Source organism: Falco biarmicus, chromosome 4 (genome assembly GCF_023638135.1).
Source record: "Falco biarmicus isolate bFalBia1 chromosome 4, bFalBia1.pri, whole genome shotgun sequence".
NCBI lineage: Eukaryota > Metazoa > Chordata > Aves > Falconiformes > Falconidae > Falco > Falco biarmicus.
In genome coordinates, this window is record NC_079291.1 from 91245359 (window position 1) to 91269662 (window position 24304).

The following is a 24304-nucleotide window of genomic DNA, read 5'->3' on the forward strand; positions in this document are numbered from 1 at the left end:
TATCCCTACCTCTGTAACTCCCACTGATATCTATGAATGATTGACTTGGTTTCTGAGACAGCTTTGGAGCAAAGTATAGGCACAGTTCAAATCATCTGTCTTTTGCATGGTGCAACAATTGCAGAAGACCATGTCTCCGTATGTAATGCCTGTATGATGCCTATATCTCTGGTATACAATGCCTGAGATGCTATGTATTTTATATCCAAAAACTCACTTGACATTGACTACCTTATTTCAAAAAATCAGGGGGATGAAGGCTTAAGATTATAAGACCAAAGTGCTGCTGAGATGTAAATAAAAAATGTTAAGTCCTGGTTCTACAGTCTGTGCCCTCCTCACTTGACGAGTTTTTGCCTGGTTTCGAATGCCAGCCCTCCCTGGGCAGCTGGCCAGCAACAGCCCCCACCTCGATCTCACAGGATTCAGTCCAGCATCACTTCTGAGTCACATTGATGTAGCTGTTCAGGAGAAAAGAGAACCTAGGTAATGGGATCCCAGCTCTCCAAAACCTCTTCTCTCCTATTGTTAAGTCTGAATAAAAAGATCAGAGGATAGACATGAAAATGAATATGAAATATCAATACAGGAGAATCAAATGGTAAGTGAGAAACATTCTGAACTCAACTCAAATGTTTCTCTCTGAGGAACGTGCCCCGTAAGACGCCCAAAACCACATCACAGTTTTGCAATGACCAGAAGACACTGCTTCCACTTTGAGCTCCCTGGGCTTGCTGGCTTCTGGAACAACTCCCTGCCAGCTGCAGATCTCAACAACTCATTCAGACTTCCAGGTTATAGGCATAAGAGTGCATCCTAAAAGGGTAAAATGACTTCTGCCTGAGCAGTGTGCTGTGGCAAGTGGGTCCTGAACACTGCTTGTGCACTACTGTCTGCAGTGATGCAGCCTGCCCAGCTCTGTGGTGGCCATTCCTACCTCAAGGTACCCCTGTTCCTGAGCCAGGCTTTCCCAAAGGGCTGCGGTACTTCAGTCACGCCTCCTGTCCCGATGGTGTGGAAGGTGGGTGTCCTGCTTTCAGCTGGGATGGAGTTAATTCCCTTCCTAGGAGCTGTGGTTCGGCTCTGCTGTGAGAACAATGCTGGTAACGCACTGATGGTTTTAGCTGTTGCTGGGCAAGATTTGTACAAAGTCAAGGACTTTTTGGTTTCTCGGGCCTTGCCAGCCGGCGGCTGGAGGGCACAAGGAATCGGGAGGGGACACAGCCAGGACAGCTGGCCTGAACCAGCCAAAGAGTTAGTCCATGCCATGGGACACCGTGCTTGGGACAGAAACTGGGGGGCTGGCCGGGGCCAGGGGATCGTGGCTGGGGGACTGGCTGGGCATTGGTCAGCGGGTGGCGAGCAGTTGTCCTGCGCGTCACTGGTCTTCCCTTCTCCCTTTGCCTTTGGATTTTATCCTTTGCCCACCCTTCCATTATAACTGTGATGATGATGATGGCAATGATTGTTGTTGTTACTACTGTTCTTTCTTTTCTGGCCAAATTATTAAATTGTTCTTATCTCCCACCCTCGGGTTTTACATTCCTTCCCGATTCCCTCCCCATCCCTGCGTGGGTGAGCGGCTGCGCGGTGCCTGGTCGCCGGCCGGGGCTGGACCACCACAGTGGGGAACACTGTGGCCGCAGCACACTCACCGGCTCTCACTCTACCAGTGGCCCTGTGAGGCTGCTTTGCGCAGCGGCATTAGCAGGACTGAGGACCTTTCCCACAAAGCGTTAACAGCTGGTCTGCACCGCAATGCGAAGGGAAGATCAAGGACAGAAAACAACCTCTGTATCTTTACCCATACAGAAACAGTCTTAGTTTCCAAGCAGCATCTGCAATATATCTGTATCTGTGCTATAGCTGTTTCTATAGAAAATTTACCTTCTGGAGCCAGGCTACTAACATCATTTTGACTCATTTTGGCCTCCCAGGCAGGATTTCCATTATTATGGAGATGAACTGCCTTTAATGACTGCAATAATATAATTGTACCCCAGGGCGGAATTTCTAATAACACAATTGCACAGTTCTCAACCACCAGTAAGAGATACCTTCAGGGCATGTTATTCATTAGGGGTGCAGTACACGCTACCTCAGCCTCCAGAGAAGGATATGAAACCTAAAACAATAAAGCTCTCTTTTTTTCCCATGGTAGTCTCTGCTGTCTGGGCAAACACTGAACACACTTAGCTTTGCCTCCTGGACAGCAGTAGCCTCCAGAGCAAGAGTCCCAGCAGTAAAATCTGATGCACGCTAATTCCATCTCCAGCAAGGAGTCCCCAGAATTACACTCCACCTGAAAAGTCACACAAGCCCCAGGAGAAACGCTCAAGCAATCGCCATGGTAGCCGTCAGGTTGCACATCAGAATTCAAAGCAAGGACTGATACATTAACGTTGCTTTTAACTCCACCTGGAACTGAAAAGACCACCTATATCAATTAACCTTCACATGATCAAGTGCAGTTTGGAGAAGTATCCAGATGTTCAGGTGCCTCTCTGAAACTCAAAGGACCCTAACATCAGTTTAACCAGAGTTTCTTCTCCCACGCTCATCTAAAAGTTCTGTTTTGTGCCCCTACACGAAGAAATTTCTGCAACAGCTTTTCTTGGCATCTTTCTTCCTATATTTCAACAGATTTTTTTCAGCAGCCGAGGAAGTTCTTGTCTGAAGCCCACACGTAAGCGTGGGTGTAGGGAAGTACAAGGACTGGACTCCAGTCAATGCTGCTGTCCCCCAGGACACCGGGAAGGAGATAATATTTCAGCAACTGAAGAAATCAGAGGCACAGCAACGTCAAGCAGAGGACCAGGCACTTGGCCTCTCCTGCCCGTGAAGTCAGGCAGTGCTGATGAACAATGCCACAATCGTATAGGGCAATATAATTTTCTAATTCAGCATTTCACACAGCATCCAGGTCCAGACCACAAGGACGGTGTGGTTAATCAAGGCAGTGGCGAGGATTCAACACCCTTGTCCCCATGAGAGACACAACCGACCGTGTACAAGAACTAACCAGGTCCAACTGCCAACTCAACGGAGCGGTGCTCATTAAGATGTTTTTGCCAGATAGGCCCCGCTGGACGACCTGGCTGGCAGAAACCCCCTGGGCTGAAGTAGCAGGAAATTTCACACCTGCTTGGGCACATTTCATGTCTGGTTTCCCACTCAGGGCTCGGTGCCCGGGTGGGAGGCCCCCGGTTCTGGTGTGGTGTGCTTGGGGGGAGCAGGGGCAGCGTGGCGGTGAGCCCGCCACCACCACCACGACCGGCACATCAGTGGGTTCGTCTGAGCTCAGCACCAAGCTGCTCAGAGGCGTGTTGTACTCATGGCCCATCCTCCCAGCCACTGCCTGAAGCCTGGGCATGGGGACTGTCACCAGCGGGCAGCGAGGTACAGACGACTTAGCAAGTTTTTATGACTATACTTGCCTCTCGCCTACGTGCCTCGGGAGAAGGTTGGTCAGGAAAAGGCTGTAGGTACAGCCTTGCACAGATGTCTGCACCCTCCAGGGGTGCTCTGGTGTGGCTCCCTCATGTTACTGGGGTGTGACTTTAGGGGACAGTGTTCCACCAAGGGGAAATAACAGTGTCTCTGTTTCCCAGCTGGCTATTTTCACAAAGCTTTGAAGACACCTGCTGGTTTTTGAGGTATCTCTCTTCCTCTCCTAACCTTGGTGGAAACCAGCTGAAATATCTAACAGCCAGTTCAAATAACCAGTACCAAAGATATCTGTAAGTAAACGCACAGGCAACCCGAGCTCCCACCCAGCCTTACGCTACCAGTGCATGAGCCATATTCCCTTGGGAAATCAGAATCCAGAGGTTTATGCTGTGTTAGAGTGCTCAACTTTCAGGGAAGTTTGCAGATGAGAGAGTAGCGCTAAAACAAATGAAATAACCACTCTGTTGTCAGCACTGCACAGCAGTGACCAAGCAATAAACACAGCACTCAAACTTCTCTCCTTTCCTGAGCCCTTGCTCAAATAAACTAACGTTTTCTCTCTCACTCCTAAACTAAAATGAGGAAGAACTGGCCATACCTAGGAGAACAGTGTCAGAGAAAACAGCGTGTTTCAGCTACGGACTGTGCCAGCAAGGACAGGGACACAAATGGGACCTCATGGGGCTGACACTCCAAAACTTCCAGTATTTAATACTTCCTGTTCTTTGCACAATCTTCACCAGAAGAGCAAGTTATTTCAGTTTTAAAAATCAATATACCTTGATCTATTATAACTTTGACCTCACGTAGCTTTATACCCCGGCTGCTAGAGAAAGCTCAGTGCAATTGATCAACCAACTCTTCTTATCCCGAGAGACAAAGTTGAACAGTCCATAGACTACAGCTTTGTAAAGAACAGGTAACAGGAGCCAAACAAGTTAGAAATAGGTTGTTCATTATTTTACTCATCTGGCTTTAAATGAACTGCAGCTTTTCACATACTCTTCATATACATCACCATAATATATATTTCAACGTACATTAAAAGCAGGCTGAACGGAGCAAGACTAGACCTCCCAAGATAAAAGAACAGCTCTAACAGGTTTAAGCCTTTAAAAGTAACAATTTCCTGTAATTTCTGGCTTTTTGACCTTTACTAATAGGACAGGATTTTCCTCACCAGTCCTAGTGGTGCATGACATTTTGGAGGACTGTCAAGGATGGCTCCCTAGGTCCCGCTCTCAGGGGCTGCGTGAGCAGGACAGGTAACACAACCATGCCTCTATACAGTAAACAACAACTTACTGCAAAACCACGCATGTGAATTTGAAAGGTAGGGTCCTACTACCTACTAACGGTCTCCTTTTAAAATAGTAAAAAAAAAAAAAAGAAAAAAGACAAAAAGAAAAAAAAGACTTGGCCAGCCTGAAAAAGTCGCCTCCAATTCAGGCGTTAAGGCTGCCAAATTAATTACTGACCCCAAATAATTCCTGTTTGCAGGACACTGAGTAATGTACCAGAGCAGTATAATTTGCAGTGGAGTGGTTTATCTCCTGGGAAATTTTTTGAAAACCACTGGCTCTTTAGAGCAATGCAGAGGCAAAATATTTGCTTTTTAGAATGTACCGTTATCAGCTTCTGGGCAGGGATGCTTTAACGGTACACAGAGACTGGGATGAACACAATGGGAATAGAAAACTCCTTGAGACTGAACACTAGCTGTTCTTACATCTATTTGCAAGTCAATTTTGGGAAGCTATTAATGACAAATTTAGCTCTCATTGCTGAAAATCCCCGGGTTGGAGCAAGCTAATGAAAGAAATGGTTACTTTAAAACATTACCTCTCATTTTCTCTTAGGATGTCTCTTCCTTTCTTCCAAGAATAAGTAGGTCTAGGGGAAGCTTTCGGCTTACACTCAATGATTACTTCACCACCCACTTTAACAAGAGTTAACTTCTTCAAGAGTGTTTTGGAAAAGTCTGGACCGACAGCTGAAAAAAAAAAAAAAAAGATTCAGAATTCACTCTGGAGAAACCAAAGGCAGCCTCTTTTGAACATTACAATAATCCAGGGCTGTTTCTCACCTGCAATTCCTAAATGATCTTACTTTATGAACTCTGTGCATGTACGGATGGGGCAAACAGGCACCTGGATGCTTCAGCTCTTTGGTTGTTCAGAAATTCACACTCAACTACAAACCTCAGGACCCACAGTAACCTCAGCAGGCAGCAGAACCCCGGTGTCACACACATCTTATTTGGGGCAGCACCCCTAAGAACTATGCATGCATGAACTGTATAATGTATCTCCTTCTTTGTGTCATAACAGCACGATCATCGTTTTGTCAAACATCACTACGTGCAGAGCAGCAGCATACAGGGAAGTTGTCAGAAACGCAGAATCCATACAATTGATCAGAAATTATAGTATCTCCAGAAAAGTTGACATTTTTATGCATTATGTTCATAATTGCTGCATGAACTGGGTCTTTTATTTTAATGCCACAAAGGTGGGAGACCTTGACACGGCCAGGTTCTGGGCCAAGCAAAACAAGGCAAGACTTAAGCAGGCACCAGGGTACAAGGCACTCTTGAATCATCCTTTCTAGTCCCTCTAGGGCATGTTCTTCTCTTTTGTGAAAAACAGTCAGATGTTCATTGAAGCAACCACCAAAGCCCTGCAGACAGTCTGCAGCCTGGCCGTTAGGCAGGCTGGGGAGGGAGACAATGATTTGGCTTCTGATTCCTGCCTCAAAGGAATTTTAATGATTTATTTGATGGGACCCGATGACAGGCAGAGCTTTGAGGCAGCTGCCTTCAGACTGATTCTGGTAGTGAACTCTCCAAAGACGACTAGAGGGTTTTATTTATATCAAGTAGGACAATTAATTTTTTCAATACAGAAAGCTCAAAGCAAACAGGTGAGGCAGCTTAAGGGTTTTATGAACAACTCTTGCCCTGCTCACTACCTCGTTGCTGACAGGAGCTTGCTTTCTGACAGATCAGTGGCAGCAGACTCTGCCCAGTCCCCTTCTAATTCTCTCCATCCTCTTTGCTAGCAGCGTGCCTGCACCCTGTGCCTAGCACCATCCCCGCATCTCCCCAGCTTGCAGCATTTTCCTTGACTTGCTTTCTTGCTGCACCCTGTGAGGCAAGAGTTTAGATCACTGTGCACTGCATCTGCTTGATGCTCTGTAAAATGATCTAAAGCTCACCTGAAGCAGCTGGGAGACAAAAACCTGCCGTGTGACACAGAAAGCAAATTCATTTTCCTTAGGGCATCTCATCTGCCTCAATTCTTTTGGATATTGTTCCTGCTGCAAAAGCGTCAAATAAAACATAATCCTGCAGTGCTAATGGGATGGACTTTAGGATCGAACAGATCTTGTCTTCCAGTTTCAGAGTTCACTAATCTCTGCGCTTTCCTGTCTTCCGTGTCTAATCATAGACAGCTGACCTTTTATTTTAGCATAGAGGAAGACAGGTATGTTATTAAAGACTGTAAAAGAACCACCTGAAAACCAACACCGGCTACATAAAACATTTCAAAATTATAGGAGGCATACGAGGACAACTTCCCACCAATGTGTTCAGAACCAGACGGATTATTATTTATGTCCTATTGTCATAATTAATACATTATCACTTCTGGAAATAATTTCTCAGGTGATTTGGACAAAATTTATGAACAAAATAGATTTATTGAATAATACTGTTATTTCCATCTCTGCAATAAACAGTTCAGACCGGCTTTTTTGCAAGTCATTTGCTACTTCCCTCTTGGTCCTGTGTGAGGTAGAGCTGTTGCACGATACAGGTTTTGTTCTGCAATGTTCAAAATGTCATCTGGCACATGGAAACTGGGCTCGGTTCTCAGCACTGCCACAGCTTCCCTGTGCCACTTCAGGGGTAATGAATTTAATTTCTTCACACCTTGTTCATAAAATGGGGATTTAAATGACTTTTTTTTTTTCCACTCTAGGCCCACCCTCCATTATTTAATTTTTTTTAAAACATTATCCTGAAATAAGTCAATGACTGCATCTTACTACACTTTTTACAATGCCCAGCACAACAGGGTCCTGGTTTTAGCTGAAGGCTCCAGGCAATATAATTGACAACAATAATAGAGAAGAATCACTCTGAGAAAAGCCCTGTCTGTAATTTTCCATTTCTCTTTTTCACTTAATTTTGCTATAAGTCTCACTCGCTATTAGTGGTGTTTAATCATTTCAAGTACTTAACTTCAGGACCTCTTAAAATAACCATTTTTATACTCAGAAAGATCTGTTTAAAAGCTAACATATCTCAGTGAGGCCTCAGAATATTGACGACCTTCGAAAACTCTAGTGAAAAGGAAAACACGCTGTTTTTCTTCAAAAATATGCCAAATTAAATCACAGATCTATAAAAATTAAGCTGCAGCACACCATGCTGGTACTTTTCACGTAACATACAGAAGCAAGACTGCATAACCCAAACAAGAATTCACCCCAAATCAAGTTTTCTGGCAAGTTTTAGAGCAGGAGCTCTTAACAAAACAAACAAACAAACAAAAAAGGCATGGGGAGGCACAGGAGGAACCCACCAGCATGGGCTAAGCCTCCATTTTCTGAGGTCTGCCTTCCTCCCAAAGGCTCATTTTTACCAGGGTTTTGAATAGACAAGAGAAGCATCAGTGGTTTATTTAGATTTCTTTCACACAGTAATATGTCTAATAAATCTTAGCACCGTGAAGTATAATTTATTGAGCATTATCATAGTTTTCTTGAACAGCAACACTGACAATCTTTCAAATGATTTTTTTTTTATTTTTTTAATACAGGCATCTATCGCTGCTGATAAAAAATGACTGATAATTGAAAATGCCATGAGCAGGAAAGACCTCATGCTTTGTTCTTCAGGACAAAGGAGGGAATGATGCTAGTTCGTAACCATGAATTCTATTTAACCCTTTGAAACTATGTATCTGTGCTGATACATCTGTTTCCAGGCCTGTCACTTGCACTAGAGCAATGTTTGTGCATGAGGTACAGACTGGCAGGACCGCTGAGGCTGGCAGGGACCTCTGGAGATGGTCAAGCAGGGGCAGCTACAGCAGTTTGCCCGGGGCCACGTCCAGTTGGATGTTGAGCATCTCCCAAGGACGGAGATGCCACAATTCCTCTGGGCAAATGTTCTAGTGTTCAGCCAAGCTCAGAGTAAAGAAGTTTTTATGTTTAAATGACATTTTCTGTGTTTCAGTCTGTGTGCAGTCTCTTGTCGAACCCTGGGCACTGCTGAGAAGAACCTGGCTCTGTAATCTCTACCCCCTCCCATCAGCTATTTAACCACCTGGATTTGCAGGAGCTTCTCCTGATATTAACGGGGACAAGCAGAGTAGGTGTACACAAGACAGGTCAGGCAGAAGCTGTTATTCTTGGCAAGGGTTTGGGACGGCAGCGGAATGACTGCCATTAGGGTGGTGAAAGGTCTATTCAGACAGGTGGGTTTTCAACATTTCCTCATGAGAGTCAGTCCCTGCAGCCCACGAGCAGGCAGTTACTGCTCAGCGTGCCCTGAACCCCAATACCTGGGTTTCTCCATAAACACTTCTGACCAGCAAGAGGCTGAATGCGCTTGCCGGCTCTCTGTGCTCAGCCACCTGGATGAATACACGAAGGTGGGACGATGCAAAAAAATTCTGTTCTCTGTCTACCCACTTTTTCAAGTTTTCACTCCATGCCTTACTTAAAAAAAACTTGTCAAAGATCCACAGCAGCACTTCTGCTTCAGATGCTGAAAGTTGGTAAAACCATTCTGGGTGAAGGCTTTGCTGGTTTTGGAAGGTTTGCGGCGTTCAGGAAAGTGAACTTACCTATGACACTCAGCTCTGCACTGGCAAAAATGATGCCATGTCTGTTTTCCGCTACACACTGATACATGCCGGCATCCGACAGGCTGACGTTTGTTATCGTGAGCGAGCCCTGCTCTAGCTGAACTCTGCCCTGTAGGACACAGAAAAACAAATAAAAAAGTAAATAACGAGATCCCTCCTTGGAATATAAACCCAGCAGTTGTTGTGCTATATATTATACCAAGGTGGACAAAAAAAAAAAAAAAAAAGTAGCAGTAATGGGAAGAATTTGCATGCTCCAATCTATTTCTCTGCCAGCTAAATTTATGTTAGGTTAGATACTAAACGGTAAAACCAATACAGTAGTTGGTAAATGCAATTTAAATTGGAGGACTTTCCCTTGACTTCTCATTGATTTAATACCCAAACCATTTAGATTAATATCCCTTTCAAGTAGATAAACTTGAATCAAAAAATGCACTTTTGTTCCACAATGGCACATCACAGCCAACTGCATTCCTTGAAACATTTAAAACAACGGTATTCTGAGTGTATGTGGCAATGAAGGCTAGTAAGGCTGGCTGCCATTTTAGCCAGTGCAGAGAGAAATACTTAAAATGTTCTGCAGTTTACGGAAAACAATATAGATGTTAATAATTTAATGATCCTTTACTTCATATCAGCCAGTAATGTGATTTAAGTACAAGACCATCTGCTAGTGACCAGCATGAAGCAAGTAAAATTAGTGTGTGGAACAAAAGACCCGAGTATCATTTGTCAGCCTAAGGATATGGAGCTTGCGTTATCAATTTTAATAAGTACAGCAAAGTGTTCCCTCCCTCCCCAGGAGTTTCACCATTTAAAAAAAATAGTAATATAAAGAGCTATTGGCTTTCTACTTGGCTGTAGGGTGGAAATTTAATGTTTGAGCAGCCTTCATCAGGGTTTGATCAAATCTGAGATGCCATATTCTTTCACAATAAGCAAAGGGAAAAAAATGCCGGCTACCATGAAACCAATGCTTTGGTGACTTGTGTTGGTGGTTATAATGGGGAGATCGCGGGGCTGAGTGATAAACCTCCAGCAAACAGCTAGGCAGGCATTCCTGCACATCCCCCTTCTCTGGGCAGCATTTTGTGTCCCTGGCGATGGCAGGCCACGCTCTTGGTCACCCGCACAGGGACACAGCTTGGCACGAGGAGCAGGAACACCAGTAAAGACCACCAGAAACTTGAAGATCATAAACTAAAAAAAATAATAATTCATCCAGGGCGATCCTTTTCTGGCTGCAGGCTCTGCAGTCCCACGTGGCCATTCCCTCTTCCTCACCAGGCCCTCTCCACCTTTAGGTTTGTATCATGGATTGCTCCTTTCAGGGAGGACCTCTGAGGGCAGCGCTGTCGCGTGTCCTACCTGTCACTACCAGCCACCCCCTGAAGCCGCACAGAGGTGCCCGCCAGGCATGGCAAGCATCGCCTACGCAGCAGGAGCATCCCAGAGCCCCACCACCTTCCTGCTTCTATTCCCAAAGGAATCAACCACGCAGAGGTGCAAAAGCGGCAGCGACCGCGAGCCCCCTCCCCAGGAAGGTGCCCACCTGGGGCAGCAGCGGCTCCCCATCCTTCAGCCAGCGGTACGAGGGCTTCGGCCGCCCACTCGCTCGGCATTCCCAGGCCACGCTCTCCTCTATGGCTGCGTGGGCATCGCTGATTTTCTGGATCCAGTTGGGCTGAGCTGCAATGCAGAAGTAATGAATGAAGCATTGTTGGTGCAACCGACAGCATGCCCTCTCGGTGCAAACAAATCGCCATTTCTTTCTTTATTAGCACTTTTAGGAGTCAGATTTAATAACATGCCTGAAAATTGCTAAAGATTCCCCCAACCCCCCGAGTCCAGTTCTGCTTTCTGAAGGTGGCACATGCAGGATGAGATCCTGTTTTCCTATTATTTTTAATAAAAACACTTAATGAAAAAGATAAGCTTCAGAAATCGTGATCATCGTACAAAAACACAGCAAGAGTTTGTGTGCTGCCCCAGTGGAATAAACAGCACTGTTAGAACCCTGGTCCTTCAAAGAGAGACATTTTCTTCTTCAGCATCTATATGACACAGTCTTCAAAGCTCTCAAATTTAGCATCCAACTTCAAAACCTGTAGTTTAGAACTACCTCTGCATTGAAATTAAGGTTACTCCAGTAACGTGGGCCTGCACAGTTATAGGCACTACTTCAGGTCCAAATTCTCACTCTCGTCTTAGATCAGGGCCATACCTACCAGTACTGCCACAGGACGATCTTCCATCTGTACGAAAAATGTCCAGACTCAGTAATTGTATTAATGACATTGAACAAACCTACAAAGTCCAAAAGCAGATATTGGAAACACATTTTGGTAGAATCAGTGAAAACTGGCACTGGTAGTTTACAGACACTTACAAGATTATATTTCTAGTAGTGTTTCACCTGTTTTTACCAAAGTTTGTTGTTTGCTGGCTTCTTTTATAAAACACACCAAGTTTAGCCAGATACCACACGTGAATCAAATTCTGCTAAAATTACCACGTGTTTTTGGAGACCATACAAAACCTCTGATTTATGTTAAATACATAAATGCTATCTGCCTGGATACACCTAAAATACTTTTCAGAAAGTCCCACTAAAAAAAAGAGTGCGTTCACATTTTTTCAATGGTCTTTTGCCATATTTTGACACAAAGATATCCAAGAGACTTAGGAGGAACATATTACCAGCAGAGGTCTCCAAGAACCTGGGTAATACTTCCCCCACATAATCAGATAAAAACAATAATAATAAAGATTACTCAAAGACAGGTTATAACTTCACAGGTCTCCTTTGGATAGGGACATGGGGCCAGAGAAAGGTCTGGAAGCACAAGTTAAAAAAGATATAATCTCAAAACGCTAAGTTCAACATATAGTCGGTATGATTATACCTAAAATATCGGTATGCCTACCATGACATGATGCTGGACATACAGGTTCGGAGAGCTGTGTGCCTTTTATAGCTGTGCTCAGGCTGTGACAGATGTGTGCTTAACACCACACCTACCACACCAAAGCACAGAAGAAAGCTGAAGAATTTTGCACAGCTTCTTAACTCCAATGGGCTTGCAAAAAAAGAGCAGAAAGGGGAACTGCACGTACCGACAATGCAGAAGAAAGGAGTAGCTGAAAAGGAGAGGCAAGCAGCATTTACTTCTCCGACTGCCCCTCCTGCCCCTGTAATATTTTAAGCTTGTTTGTTATCTGTATCTAAAGAGATATGAAAGGAAAAGCTTCTAAATGTAGGAAGATGAAAGTCAATTCTGTCATGTGGAGTAAAAACTTGAACAATTCCATTGAACTGAGACATGCTGTGCAACTGCAGCGGCTTCAGTGGCTCAAGGACATTTGCAAATTACTCATGAATTTACGTATTTACTATTCTAACAGCATCCAACGCATAATTTTGAGGAGAGTCTTACGGTACTGTAAAAGGAGTTCTACAGAACCACACAGATCCATTTGCCTTCTTTGAGTACTGTGTTTTACTGATTTCCCACATAAAACAAACAAAAAAATTAGGCAACACAGCTGAAAGTAATCTGTAAAGCAAGAAAACCCATGAAAAGTAAGGTGTGCTCTGTAACTTACAAGCATATGCTATGAAAAAGAAAGATAGCTATTGTGTCAGAAGGGAAGAAAATTCAATGTTGTCCCTTATTTCAGGCCGACTCCCTGAAAAGGAAAAATCTCACCAAACACAGCAAAAGACTACCTGTTCGGCCCTTCTGGTGTGCTTGGCAGGTTGCACCTCCGAACTCCTGCCCTACATGACAGCGCTGAGATTTAAATGTGCGGTGCTGCACGTTGCCACCCTGTGCACAGGACTTCAGTCCTCAGCCTTGCACCGCACACCATTCCACACCCTGGTTCCTTCAACCTGTTTTTAACCTTTCAACCATTTATGCTGCAAACAACTGAAGAACAGGCACAACAGGTCAAGAAATAAATCTCAGTGAAAACTGGAGTCGTCCTTTGTTTCACAGGAGCTTTGTTCTCTGCCGCTCTTTGGGAGGCTGCTCTAATTAGGTCAACCTCTCCTTTCAACAGTTCATTTCAGAGAATAGCAGGCACGCTCTTGACTTAATCTTGGGTAATACACAAGGGTTGGTTCACGCCGCAAAAATGTTTGAACCACCAAATGAGAGTCGTCATAATATAATGAAATTTGACAGCATCCCATTGGGGATCATACCAAGACATGGTAATGTGACACAAGATTTCAAGCATGATAATTAAAATAATTCAAATAAGGATATGAAACCAGCTCCACGCTACAACATTTTCTGGTACAGCAACATTATTTGAGATAACGACAAGGTCTAATTTGTGACTGGTAGTAATGTTCCAGAAAAAGTCCTTTGGATCATTTCAGTGGTGCTGACCAAAGATGAATTCTTCCATATGATGGGTCTGGAAACATTTTGGCTCTATTTGGAGTACTCCGATATTACAGGCCTTGGAAACATCTCAGAGGAAAAATCCAATACTAAAGAAAAAGATTACATGGAAGCTGATTAGGAATTCATCTGAGTTGCAAGAAAAATTCATATGCTAATTCTATAAAGTGGAAGAAAAAGCTCAGAAATGTAAGCATGACTTTTGCGTAAGGATAGCTTTAAAGAAAAATATCCCCCTCCTAGGTGATGAGAGCTGTCTGGAATTTGTGCTCAGGAGGATGGAAGAAAAATGATGGCAGCAGTCAGAAAAAAACCCTGTTTACTCTGATCACCTTCCAGTCTTCACCAACGCCAAGTGGGGCATTTCAAACCAGGTGATTAGGAAAGTATGCCCAAATATACTACTACTTCTCCAAGACCGAAAAATCCAGAATGAGTCTGTCCTTTCATTGTCATAAATTGAAAGGCAAAAGTAGGCACTTGGAAAGGTGAACTAGAAATCACATCCTAAAAGACATTTGAAAATCAAATGACACAGCCGGTGATGATGCATCGCATCAGAAATGAGTAACAAAACCAAAGAATTGTGGAAGCAATGTGAGAAATAAACCAGAAATAAATCTGTAGGACTTTGCAGTCGTCTGCGAGTTCAAAACAACATAAAAGACTAAAGCAAATGAGGTACTAATACATATACAGAATCCAATTCTCAGTCGGTGTATATTGATTTCAGTGTTCCTAAGCCAATTTATAGCAGCTGATGACCTACTGTGGGTTGTGCAATTCATCATTAATGGCAGATGAAAGGCTGAATGACTTGTCCATTATTGTATCTATTCTAAGGAGATTGAGACTGAGCCCAGGATCAGAAAAGTCTAAGGACCAGAAAGCCAAGCATAAGAAGTAAGAAAAACAGATGGAGAAAAGACATGAGTAATTAAAAATAAAGATTGCAGCCAGTGTATAAGGTTTGTACAGACAAGTGCACATGTCATCCTGGTCCAAATGGGGATATAGCTTCTGTAAACAAACCCCTTACATCCCTGATTTGTTATCCTTCCCAATGATCACAGGAACATGAAACCAGACTTTATCACTTTTCCTCTTCCTTTCTTCCCCTCAATCCTGATCTCTACTGCCAATTAAGGACTATTTGAAATCTATACAATTTCAAAGCTGTGCAAATCCTCCACCAACGTCATTTGCTTGAATGTTCAACCTAAATGATCTCCACTTGTCTGCATCTTTAGCAAGTACACCAGATAGTGCCCCTTGGGCAGGATGCCTCCTTTCTGCCTCTTGAGAAGACTGACCATAATGAACCAGCTCCCAGTTCTGCTTTGGACTAAAATATTAAATATCAGAGGAAAAGGAACAGAGGAAAATCTGGAGTTAACCCAGCTGACAAAATGCTTAATTTGTCCCTACTTCTTATTTACCTCCTGTTCCCTGAACTACTATGCACCATGACATGACTTTCTCCCCAGTTACACCAAGTGCCATGGGGCTGTTGGCATTACAGACACATTCAGAAAGACTTCAGGGATTTAGTTGGTTTGGGGTTTTTTTGTTTGTTTTTTTTTTACCCCAGATGCTCTAGACTGCAGCTACCCAGGACAGTAAGGGAGGTGTGGGGTGCTTTATGAGTCTCCTTTATACCACACTTCTCATACCTGTTTGTATTTTTTCTTCTCCTGCTGGAAAGCTATTTTTCCAAGCCAAAATGAAAATAATTTGAGCACTTCTTCTGAATCTTCTACATATCGATTTCTCTATAAGCAGGTTTCCAGCAATCCCTTGGAAAAGGAAAAGCGGAGGAGAAGCTTTCCTGTTCTCTGTGCAGAACGTTGTTCTGGGTGCAAGACTTCCCTTGGGCAGCGACTTATTCAAAACTCAGTTACTCCCTCCTGCACTAAAGTCTGAGAAAATACCTATTTCACTGGCAGGAACCAAGACCCACCCCCCGCCCTAAGCAGCGATCTTCCCCAGGGCGAGTGTAACCAGCCAAGACTGGGCACCGCAACGGTTGCTCCCAAGGCCAACCAGCCCTTTCTGGCAGGGCAGATTTGGCTGCTGCCCAGTGTTTAAGTGGTGGTTAACCAAGAGTTAAATTGGCACAGTATCCTGAAACCACACAGGATCTGAGAACTCTAAATCAAATGAACAGGGAGATGCCTGAAGGTGAGAAATCAACTGGCAATGCATCTGCATAACAGGTAGCAAACTGGGTTTTCTAGTGAGGCATATAAATTTTAATCAATAATAATATATACTTGTCCTATTTATATGAATTTTCTTGTATTTTTATCAGCTCGGAACTAATTTTATTTCAAGCGGCTTTGAATTTTCAGCAAATTATTTGTGATCTGGGACCTAAACGGAGAGATACAACTGCCTAATTTTCACTTATGCAAATTTCCTTTTTAGACCTCTAACCATAATCAAGAACATAATATGATTTACATTTGAGGTTGTTTTATAGAGTGGCATAAAGTAGTTCTTGCACCAATAAAACACAGGTCCACTGATGAAAGGGGGACTCTATTCACTGCAAAATTAAGAAGCTGCATAAATTCCTGGTGGGACTATGATTTGAGAAGTATTTAATCTGAAAAGCGGTCCAGCCAGTTAAATAGCTTCTGCTGAGTATCTTACAAAATGCTGCAAAGAACTGTAATTACTTACAAATAAGTCTGTCTCTCTGCTAGTGCAGGTGCTGCTGTGCTGACTTTTAGAAACCATTTTAACTGCAGTTTTCCCTTCCTTGCCTTGGCTTGCCAGCAAGGTGCTGGGCAGGGAGGGGATGAGCTCAGGCGAGAGATGCTGCAGGATCCTGGAGCAACAGAGGCAATGACGAGTCAGCACCTGCATCCGTGACACATGGGCCAAAACCAAGCCTTGTCAGTACCTGGGTATTTTCCCTCTCTTCCAGGCCATGTAAGACAGTGTTGATGTGATGGGAAAGCGCAGTGCCAAACCACATGGGTTTGGTCGTCAATCTGGCAGCCAGATGTTCCCAGTGGCGGTGCAGCTCCTCAGCCCCAGGCACCCTTCCCTGTGCGGGGGTGCCTGCAAGGGGGGCAGCCTCCCCTGGTGCTGCTACTACCAGCCCCATCAAACCTGCTTATATTTGGATCACCTTGACCAGCAACTATTTTCCCTGTCTTCTGTTATTCAGAGAATACATGTCACTGGGGTGGGGATATCAAGATGTTGTGTTGTCTCATCAGACAGAGTCAATACATGCAAATGCAAATGCGCACTGAAACACAGCCCAAGGAGTAAGCACAGGCACGGCCATCTCATTTCACTTTTTGCATGAAAAAACACACTTCTATTTTAAAAAAAAGGAGAGAAATACGCCACTGTGGTGGTATGCAGACCTTTGATGATGGCCAGCAGGGAGAACCTGGCCAAGGTACACCAGCGGAGCTGCAAGGCTCTCGCCTGTTGTGGGGAAGGCTTTGAGCACAGGGAAGAGCAGCCGCAGCAACTGATGAGTTCTCTGTGCTTGTGGCACCTGCCCAGTGCCTCCTGTCCCACGCTCAGGGCCACCTCTGGGCTGCAACGGTCTGCCCGGCAAAGGAAGACCTGACTGAAACAGCACCTGGACTTAACGTGAATGAAATACGTGAACGTCCACAATGATAATACATTAGCATCTCCTTGATGCTGGTTTTATGAACAAAGGGCAAGTTCTTTTTAAATTAGCTAGTTAATATTTACTGTACTTCTGCCAAAAAAAAAACCCAAAACAACCTCCCCCCCCAGAAAAATTGGCATTGCTTCTTGCTCAGGATATAAATCTTTTCCTTGCCAAGGGTTATCAAATTTAAAATTTATGAGCAGACAGATTAAAAATAGAATCAGGTCAATGGGAGTGCTTCCGAAATGCTGCGGATCAAAACACACAGCTGGCAGCGTGGCGGCCGCTGGCTGCCAAGTTCAGCGGGAAGGCAGGTACCCGAGGCAGAGCCCGCGGAGCACCAGTGCGGCTGGGCTGGCTCTGCCCGAGGGGATGCTGGCTCACGCCAGGGACCTCACCTGCCCCAGCCACAGGTGTTTGGAGGGCCCGGGGTCTGCGGGCAACAAGCTGGAAAGGCAGGAACACAGCACGACGTGCATGTGTGGCTGTTAAATGAGGGTGGAAAAGACGAGGTTTTGCAGTTTCATTTGCTAATTCGCAGGAGGTGATTTGAGGTACACGGTATCTGCTTGGGAATGGCAGACAGAACAAGGGACTTACAGCAAGAAAACAAGTGATGTGTCGTTCAGAGTTATAAGTACAGGTATAAGTCACTGTAATTGCATTAACATTAACACATTTTCTATTGTGAAGGTCTATCTATCAAGTAGGACATACAGGACTCAGAACAAATGCTTTTGGAGAGCAATAAAACACGGCTGTTGCAGGGACTCCAAGCACAGAAAATGGAGGAAAAACAGATCTTGCACGTTTAATTAACCTTTCCTGCTGCAACAAGAATGTCAAACAACTTCAGTGTCACTGATATGCTAAGAGAGGAAAAAATAAACATTGATACAAGAATGAAATACAGCAAAAGTCAACCTTCCCTGACAACTTCCAGGAGCACTGAAAGAAGCTGACAACGAAGGCAATGTTGGGTTATCTACAGCGAGCAGGGAAATTTGAATTTAATTTTCTTTTTCATTTCTTTCTTTTCTTTTTTTTTTATTTTACACTATGCAAAGAGGTAGATAACCAGGTTTAAAGGAGTCACCATTGGAACCAGATTGTGATCTCCAGGGCACGCATCGTGACAGAGCACATCACCGTGTGCAGGCAGCACGTCCGACCACCCATATCACATCCTCTGGAGCACTCCCTTCTCTGGGTACCAGCCCCGACCCACCAAAAGCAACCCCAAAAGCTCTGCCAACATTACAGCTGTATTTCAGTAACGACATAACACTTCTCAGATTTAAAAAGAAAAATGATTAAGGAAAATGACTTTCAGTTTCATGATTTGTATAAAATGTTTACAGTTAAGTTACTTTCCCTAAAAAACCTTTGCTGTCATGTGAAACTCTGGACCCTAGCTTACGGAAAGCAAGGTTTTTTTTAAGTGATCTGTTTTCATTACTAGGTGGCTGCCAAACAAGTTATCCTTGAAAACCAAATACTTAGAAACTAGTAACTTGTCATCCTCAAGACAACAAGGATGGTATTTCAGTCAATTATCTTTAACACCAGTACCTAGCAGTGGTGGCAGGCTAACTCCTCTCCCCAGGGAACTCCTCTGCTCACATGAAGAAAAGCAGACGTAAAGATAGTTCCCAGGAGCACAGAGAGGAGGACACTCCTTTCCCCCCAAAGATCTTGAGCTTCTTTGCTGAAATGCCATCTCAAGTGTGAAAACCAGCCCTAGCCATGGTGACAGCTTTTGTGTAGGATCTGCAGTCCTCCAGCAACAGGATCCAGACTGGTAAATTCATTACAGTAATTAGATTATAACTTAATATATGCTGTGGTGGGAGTAGACCGATTTAGTGCTTTGCAAGGAAGGCAGGTCTGGCCGTGGGCTGAGCAAAACTGTGCAACTGATGAGTCTTTTCATTTACCGTCCACATGGGAAAAATCAGGAGAAACACGCGTCGTTTGATGAACAGAAAAAGAAAACTTCAAATCTTTTAATTAAAAAAGAAAAGAGGTTGAATCAACCCCAGATTTTTTCCCTAACATGAAAGCTTTCACGTTGTTCTTGCCATTTTACTCCTCCTTAATGTTTTCTCATTTTATATTTGACTCAATTTTAAAAGGGAAGTTTTCATTTGAAATGGAAGCCCCCAAAGTTCTGATTTCTAAATGAAATGTCTTCTAGAAATATTTCCAATTTTGAAACATCCCTACATATGCCTTTCGTAAAAAAAATATTACTCACCAAATGTAATCCAGTTTTGCCAGGAGGGTTAAGTTCCCAAACTCTTTTTCTGTGGCAAACATACTATAAATCAAACCCAGTCTTCTCACCTCTGGAATGCAACCCCATCTCCCCTGCTGACAGAAGCTGGGCCCTCAGGAGCATGTGGGGGAGAAGAGACTGAATTTCTCTCCACATGTCTGGCAGAGAACAACGCTCCATTATGCTTCTGAAGATGGTAACAGGGCAGCAACAAAACATTTTTATGGTGGTGGGGAGGTCTCTGCACGCCTGCAGGCAGGTTAGGTAACCTGCAGCCTTCTCACCTCCAAAAATACCAGACAGACACTAAGTACCAAACCAACAGCCCATTCATACCTCTAAATCTCCTCCCCGTGACTCTCACCTCCTCTACGTGGGTGAACCCACAGTAACCCAGAACAGGTAACACTTCCCCTGCGAGCTTGGTTCATTGCCTAGGAACATTTAATTTGCTTTGCAAGATGGGGCTGTTTCCAGCAGAAATCTGGGGATGGGCAGACATTTGTATCAGGATTAGTGGTACTAACACATCTTTTATTTAATACAGAAGGCCCATGAAGCTCAAGTTTTATGTTGTACCTGGCTCAATGGCTCTGATTTCAGTGTAAGAAGAGCAGGTGTAGAAAGCCTTTGGGTGAAGAGGAGTCTGCTGGCTCCGAAAGGGTTAAACCCCAACTTTCCAGGCTGTGCAGCCAGTGACCCCTCTTGAAACATTCCTTAATTGGTTATAAGCAATTAACATTTATTAACATGAGCTGGGGCAACACATAAGTAATAAATCCCAAGCTGTAACCAGGAGGATGCTCCATTGGAATACCTGTTTTACCTTCCCAGCTGCAGGAAGGCAAGCGAGCCGTCTGCAAGTGCTTTCTGCACGTTACCATGCCAATGTCCTTCCAGCGATGTGCTTTTGTTCCGACTACTCTGATTCTCAATTAATATGCACCATTCAGACAGGTTTTATTTCAAATTACACCTTTTTTGAGATGTGCTGTTTATAAAAGGAAGTAATTTTTAAAATACCCCCCAAATTACTTTCTCACAGAATATTTACTGCATATTGCACTTGAGACAATAAAAGCCCCTGAAAGCAGGCAGTCTGCTTACCATAAAATGTCAGTTGTCCTCGTGCCACGTTTTTCCCTCTCACATTTTCAGCTACACATTCATAGAGTCCAGCGTCTTCTTGCTGAAAATTTGGGATTTCAAGAAGTCCACTTGATCTGTGCCTCCTGGCTTTTCTGGGTATCTGTTTCCCATCCGCTCTCCTCCAGCTAATTGTAGGAACAGGGCTAAGTAAGAAAAATAAAGCAAGGTAAGATGCTCAGAAAAAGCTCTGGGTCTTGTCCAGATAAGCTCATCTGATCAACTTAATGCTGCTTCATGTTTGAGGATGATGAAGACATGGCCATTCTGAAGGCTCTAGGATCTGCAGCAATTTTATTATAGGTGGCTTATATGGAATATAAATATACACATGTATACTTGTGGTGAATTGCTCACATAGTCTTAAAAGCAGGAGACTTTGTATCATTAAAATGCTGTTTTGACAGAGTTGAATTTGGGGTTCTGCTGTGGCAATACAGTCATTTTCCTACCAGTCCCACATGTCAGTTCTGGAAGTGTTGCCAGTGTTTAGAAACAAGAGACATGTTTTACGCGTTGCATGAGACCTCAAAACAGGCTATGCACAAACAGACCTTCACAAGGTAAGTTACATCTCCCCTCTTCCATGGGACTTTGCATTTTTGATGAGCAAAGCCCCTGCTCCCTAAGCCCTTAGCCTGTTGTGAACGCCTGCAATAAATAACTCCTGCTGAGGAAAGCGAATGGTTAGGAAATCCTGCACACTCTACGATACAGCACGATGGAAGTGAAGAGCTGGAGGAATAACAGTAATGATGGATCAAAACTTACTTCCCCAAGGCAAAGCACTCCAGTTTCACCATTGTTCCTTTTGCAGATGGAACCGTTTCTGGGAACTGCACTTCTATTTTCGGCTCGTACTCTCCCATCACCCCTGTGAACATAAAATAGATGCTAAGGCTTGGTTGAATTTTTGCAATAAATTCGCAAGTGTTCCCGTGCTAGCACAGAGCTGTTCTATACATCATTACTTGCCCAATTAATCCATTCATTTTAAACATGGCCCGTTTCTAACAGCCGTGTAGTGTGGGCTCTTTTCCCATTTACTGCCAGAGGAAAATCTGAACCAGTGCTCCACACCATCTGCCAAAGATTAGAATTTCTTTATGGCTCTGTTACGTTTTGCTTTTGAATATTCAGGATTTTTGCAGGTAACTTGTGAAATAAGGAAAGCAATAATAAGGGAGGTTCACCACCTTCTAGAAAATGAAACGCGGAACAAATAGCCATTAGAAAAAGTTTTACAAGCACTGAAGCTAATCGAGGCTCCTATTAACTTCAAGGATTTAGATGCGCAGAGATCATATACACTTCGGGTAATGTCTTTGTTTTTACTGCCCCAGTAAATCACGTATCGTGGCAGCCTCTTTATGAAATTGTGTTTAAAAATTTGTGCACACAAAAAGGCCATTATATTCATGATAAATGGCTACATTTCTAGTCACTGTACTGTCTTAAAACCGGCACATATAATTTCACCAACAGTGATTATCAGCTAATTGATGATTGCAGTTTAAATCCTGACTGCGCGGCTGTGCCTGGCCATGGGCCAGGCGAGGAGCGGCTGGGCTGCACGGTGGCTGTGGGGCTGCCCCAGCCCAGAGGAAGGCCACCAGGATGTACCAGTGCAGAACTGAGACACCACAAGTTTGCAGAGACGTTTGGGTAAGTCAGGGCTGCTTATGGTGGCTCGTGATCCCAGCCAGCGCTGCTTCCTAGCCCCCTGCTTTGCAAAGAGGATACAAGAAAAGGCTTTTTTTCTTTACTTTTTCACAGTTAAGATTTTTAAAGCTGAAAACGCTCAGTATGATGCTTACATCAAGTCTATCTTTACTTGCTGACCTGTAGATTACCTGTTCTGGTGCAACAGCAGGTTACATCATCTTTCTTCCGACCCATTAATTGCAGATAAGCACTGCTGCTACATTATACAAAGAGTACCTGCTGCACAACATCAGTCACCAAAATTAAATGCATTTATTAACAATACAAATATTCTCTACACAGTCATGTCCTTGCCAGCACATATAGCAGGACACCCACAGGTCTGTCAACTCTCCAGCATTTACATATCACAGAAATGAGAATTACGGGACACGCTACTTGTTAGCCCCCTGCATGTTAACACTGCAGCCCTGAAGGGCTGGAAGGGTCTGTTACAGTTAACATCACAGAAAATCCTCTCTGTTCTCCCGATTGTGACTTGCCAAATCTTTGCAACCTTGCCTAAATTTCTCCAGACTCTGTGCTAAACATTTTCCGGGTAAGCTTCAGCCAAGCCAAGAACAGCTACTGCCCAGCGGTGTCAAGGGCAAGCTGGGTGCCAAAGTCAGGGAGCAGCAGCAGCGTTTTGCTGACATCAGAACTTATTGAGATCTTTTCCCCCGAGGGTATTTCCACGTTCTGCAATCAAGACTGCAAACTTGGCAGAGGAAGAGCCTTTCATGTCTCCCACAAAAGCCTGACCAGATTCAGGCAGCTGCATCACCTTGGAAGACGCCAGCTTTCAGGCAGGAGACCGCCCTGAAGAAACCACGGTCTCCATCACTCACCTCAAGATGGCTGAGGAGCTCCTCAATGCCTGTGCCACCACGTGACCCACCACAGCCCAGGCACATTAGCAGAGGGGACGCGGCTGCCCTCAGAACCACTCCTCAGCAGCCAGGCAGAGGGGGGGGGAGAAGACACGGTGGCTAAATAGAACGGGAGGGAGGGAGCTGGCCAAGGAGCTGCCTGCCCACCGCTGGCCAGCTACAGACTGGTCCTCGGCAAGCAGAACTCATCAGAGCCGTTCCTTCTGGTGCTTCCTCCGCTGCCAAGGCAGGAACTCGGTCCCCTTTGGCAAAGCAGGCTGCAAAGTACCACGTGGCTCTAACAGGGTATTTAGGAAATTAAGGCAGAGTGCATTATTAAAATGTTATTCACCTGCCAGAGCAGGAGACAGGGATGAGAGGGAGGAAAAATGGATTTTTTACCTTCTTTCATTCATTCCTTTTATTGCTCCCATGTTTTTTTTTTGTCTGACGCTGTGAGCAGAGCTCTTATCCCAAGGTGACAATCCACTGGACTCCCAGTGGGAAGGGTACGTGGGGCTGTAGGACACTGCTCCAGGCACCACTGCGAGGGCAGCTGCCTTACCAGCCGTACGGCAAACTCCAGCCACTTAAAAATCAGGACTTGTATCCGGAAAAATCACACGGCTCCCACTGCAATTATAACCTACCTACATATACAGATCTATAGGGCATGCTGTGAGTCCTGCCGTCTCCGCTTTTTAAGAGAAACACCAGTGCAGTGGAGATCTCTCCATCCTGAATCCAAGACCATTTCCACACAGACAGTCCTTATTTTTCCTGCAGTTCCTGGGTGACTTCACATCTGACTTAGCTGTGCAGGTGGAAGGGATGGGGGAGAAAATATAAGACTAAAATAGACACTGGGTAGCTTAGAGAACACTTCCAGTGTCATGGCACATCTATGTGTTTGC

At 44.3% G+C, this 24304-nt stretch overlaps 1 protein-coding gene across 5 annotated transcripts in view; it reads right to left on the minus strand.

The window, feature by feature from the left end:
- LOC130148520 (contactin-4) overlaps positions 1 to 24304 on the minus strand; it is a 339116-nt gene that overhangs the window by 57451 nt on the left and 257361 nt on the right. For all 5 annotated transcript variants that reach the window (XM_056337222.1, XM_056337218.1, XM_056337221.1 and 2 more), the window contains 5 exons: positions 21589 to 21691; positions 20779 to 20963; positions 10885 to 11021; positions 9309 to 9438; positions 5293 to 5443 (listed from right to left, as the gene is read on the minus strand). In XM_056337222.1, coding sequence (XP_056193197.1) covers positions 5293 to 5443; positions 9309 to 9438; positions 10885 to 11021; positions 20779 to 20963; positions 21589 to 21691 — 706 coding nt within the window. The remainder of the gene's footprint in view (positions 1 to 5292; positions 5444 to 9308; positions 9439 to 10884; positions 11022 to 20778; positions 20964 to 21588; positions 21692 to 24304) is intronic.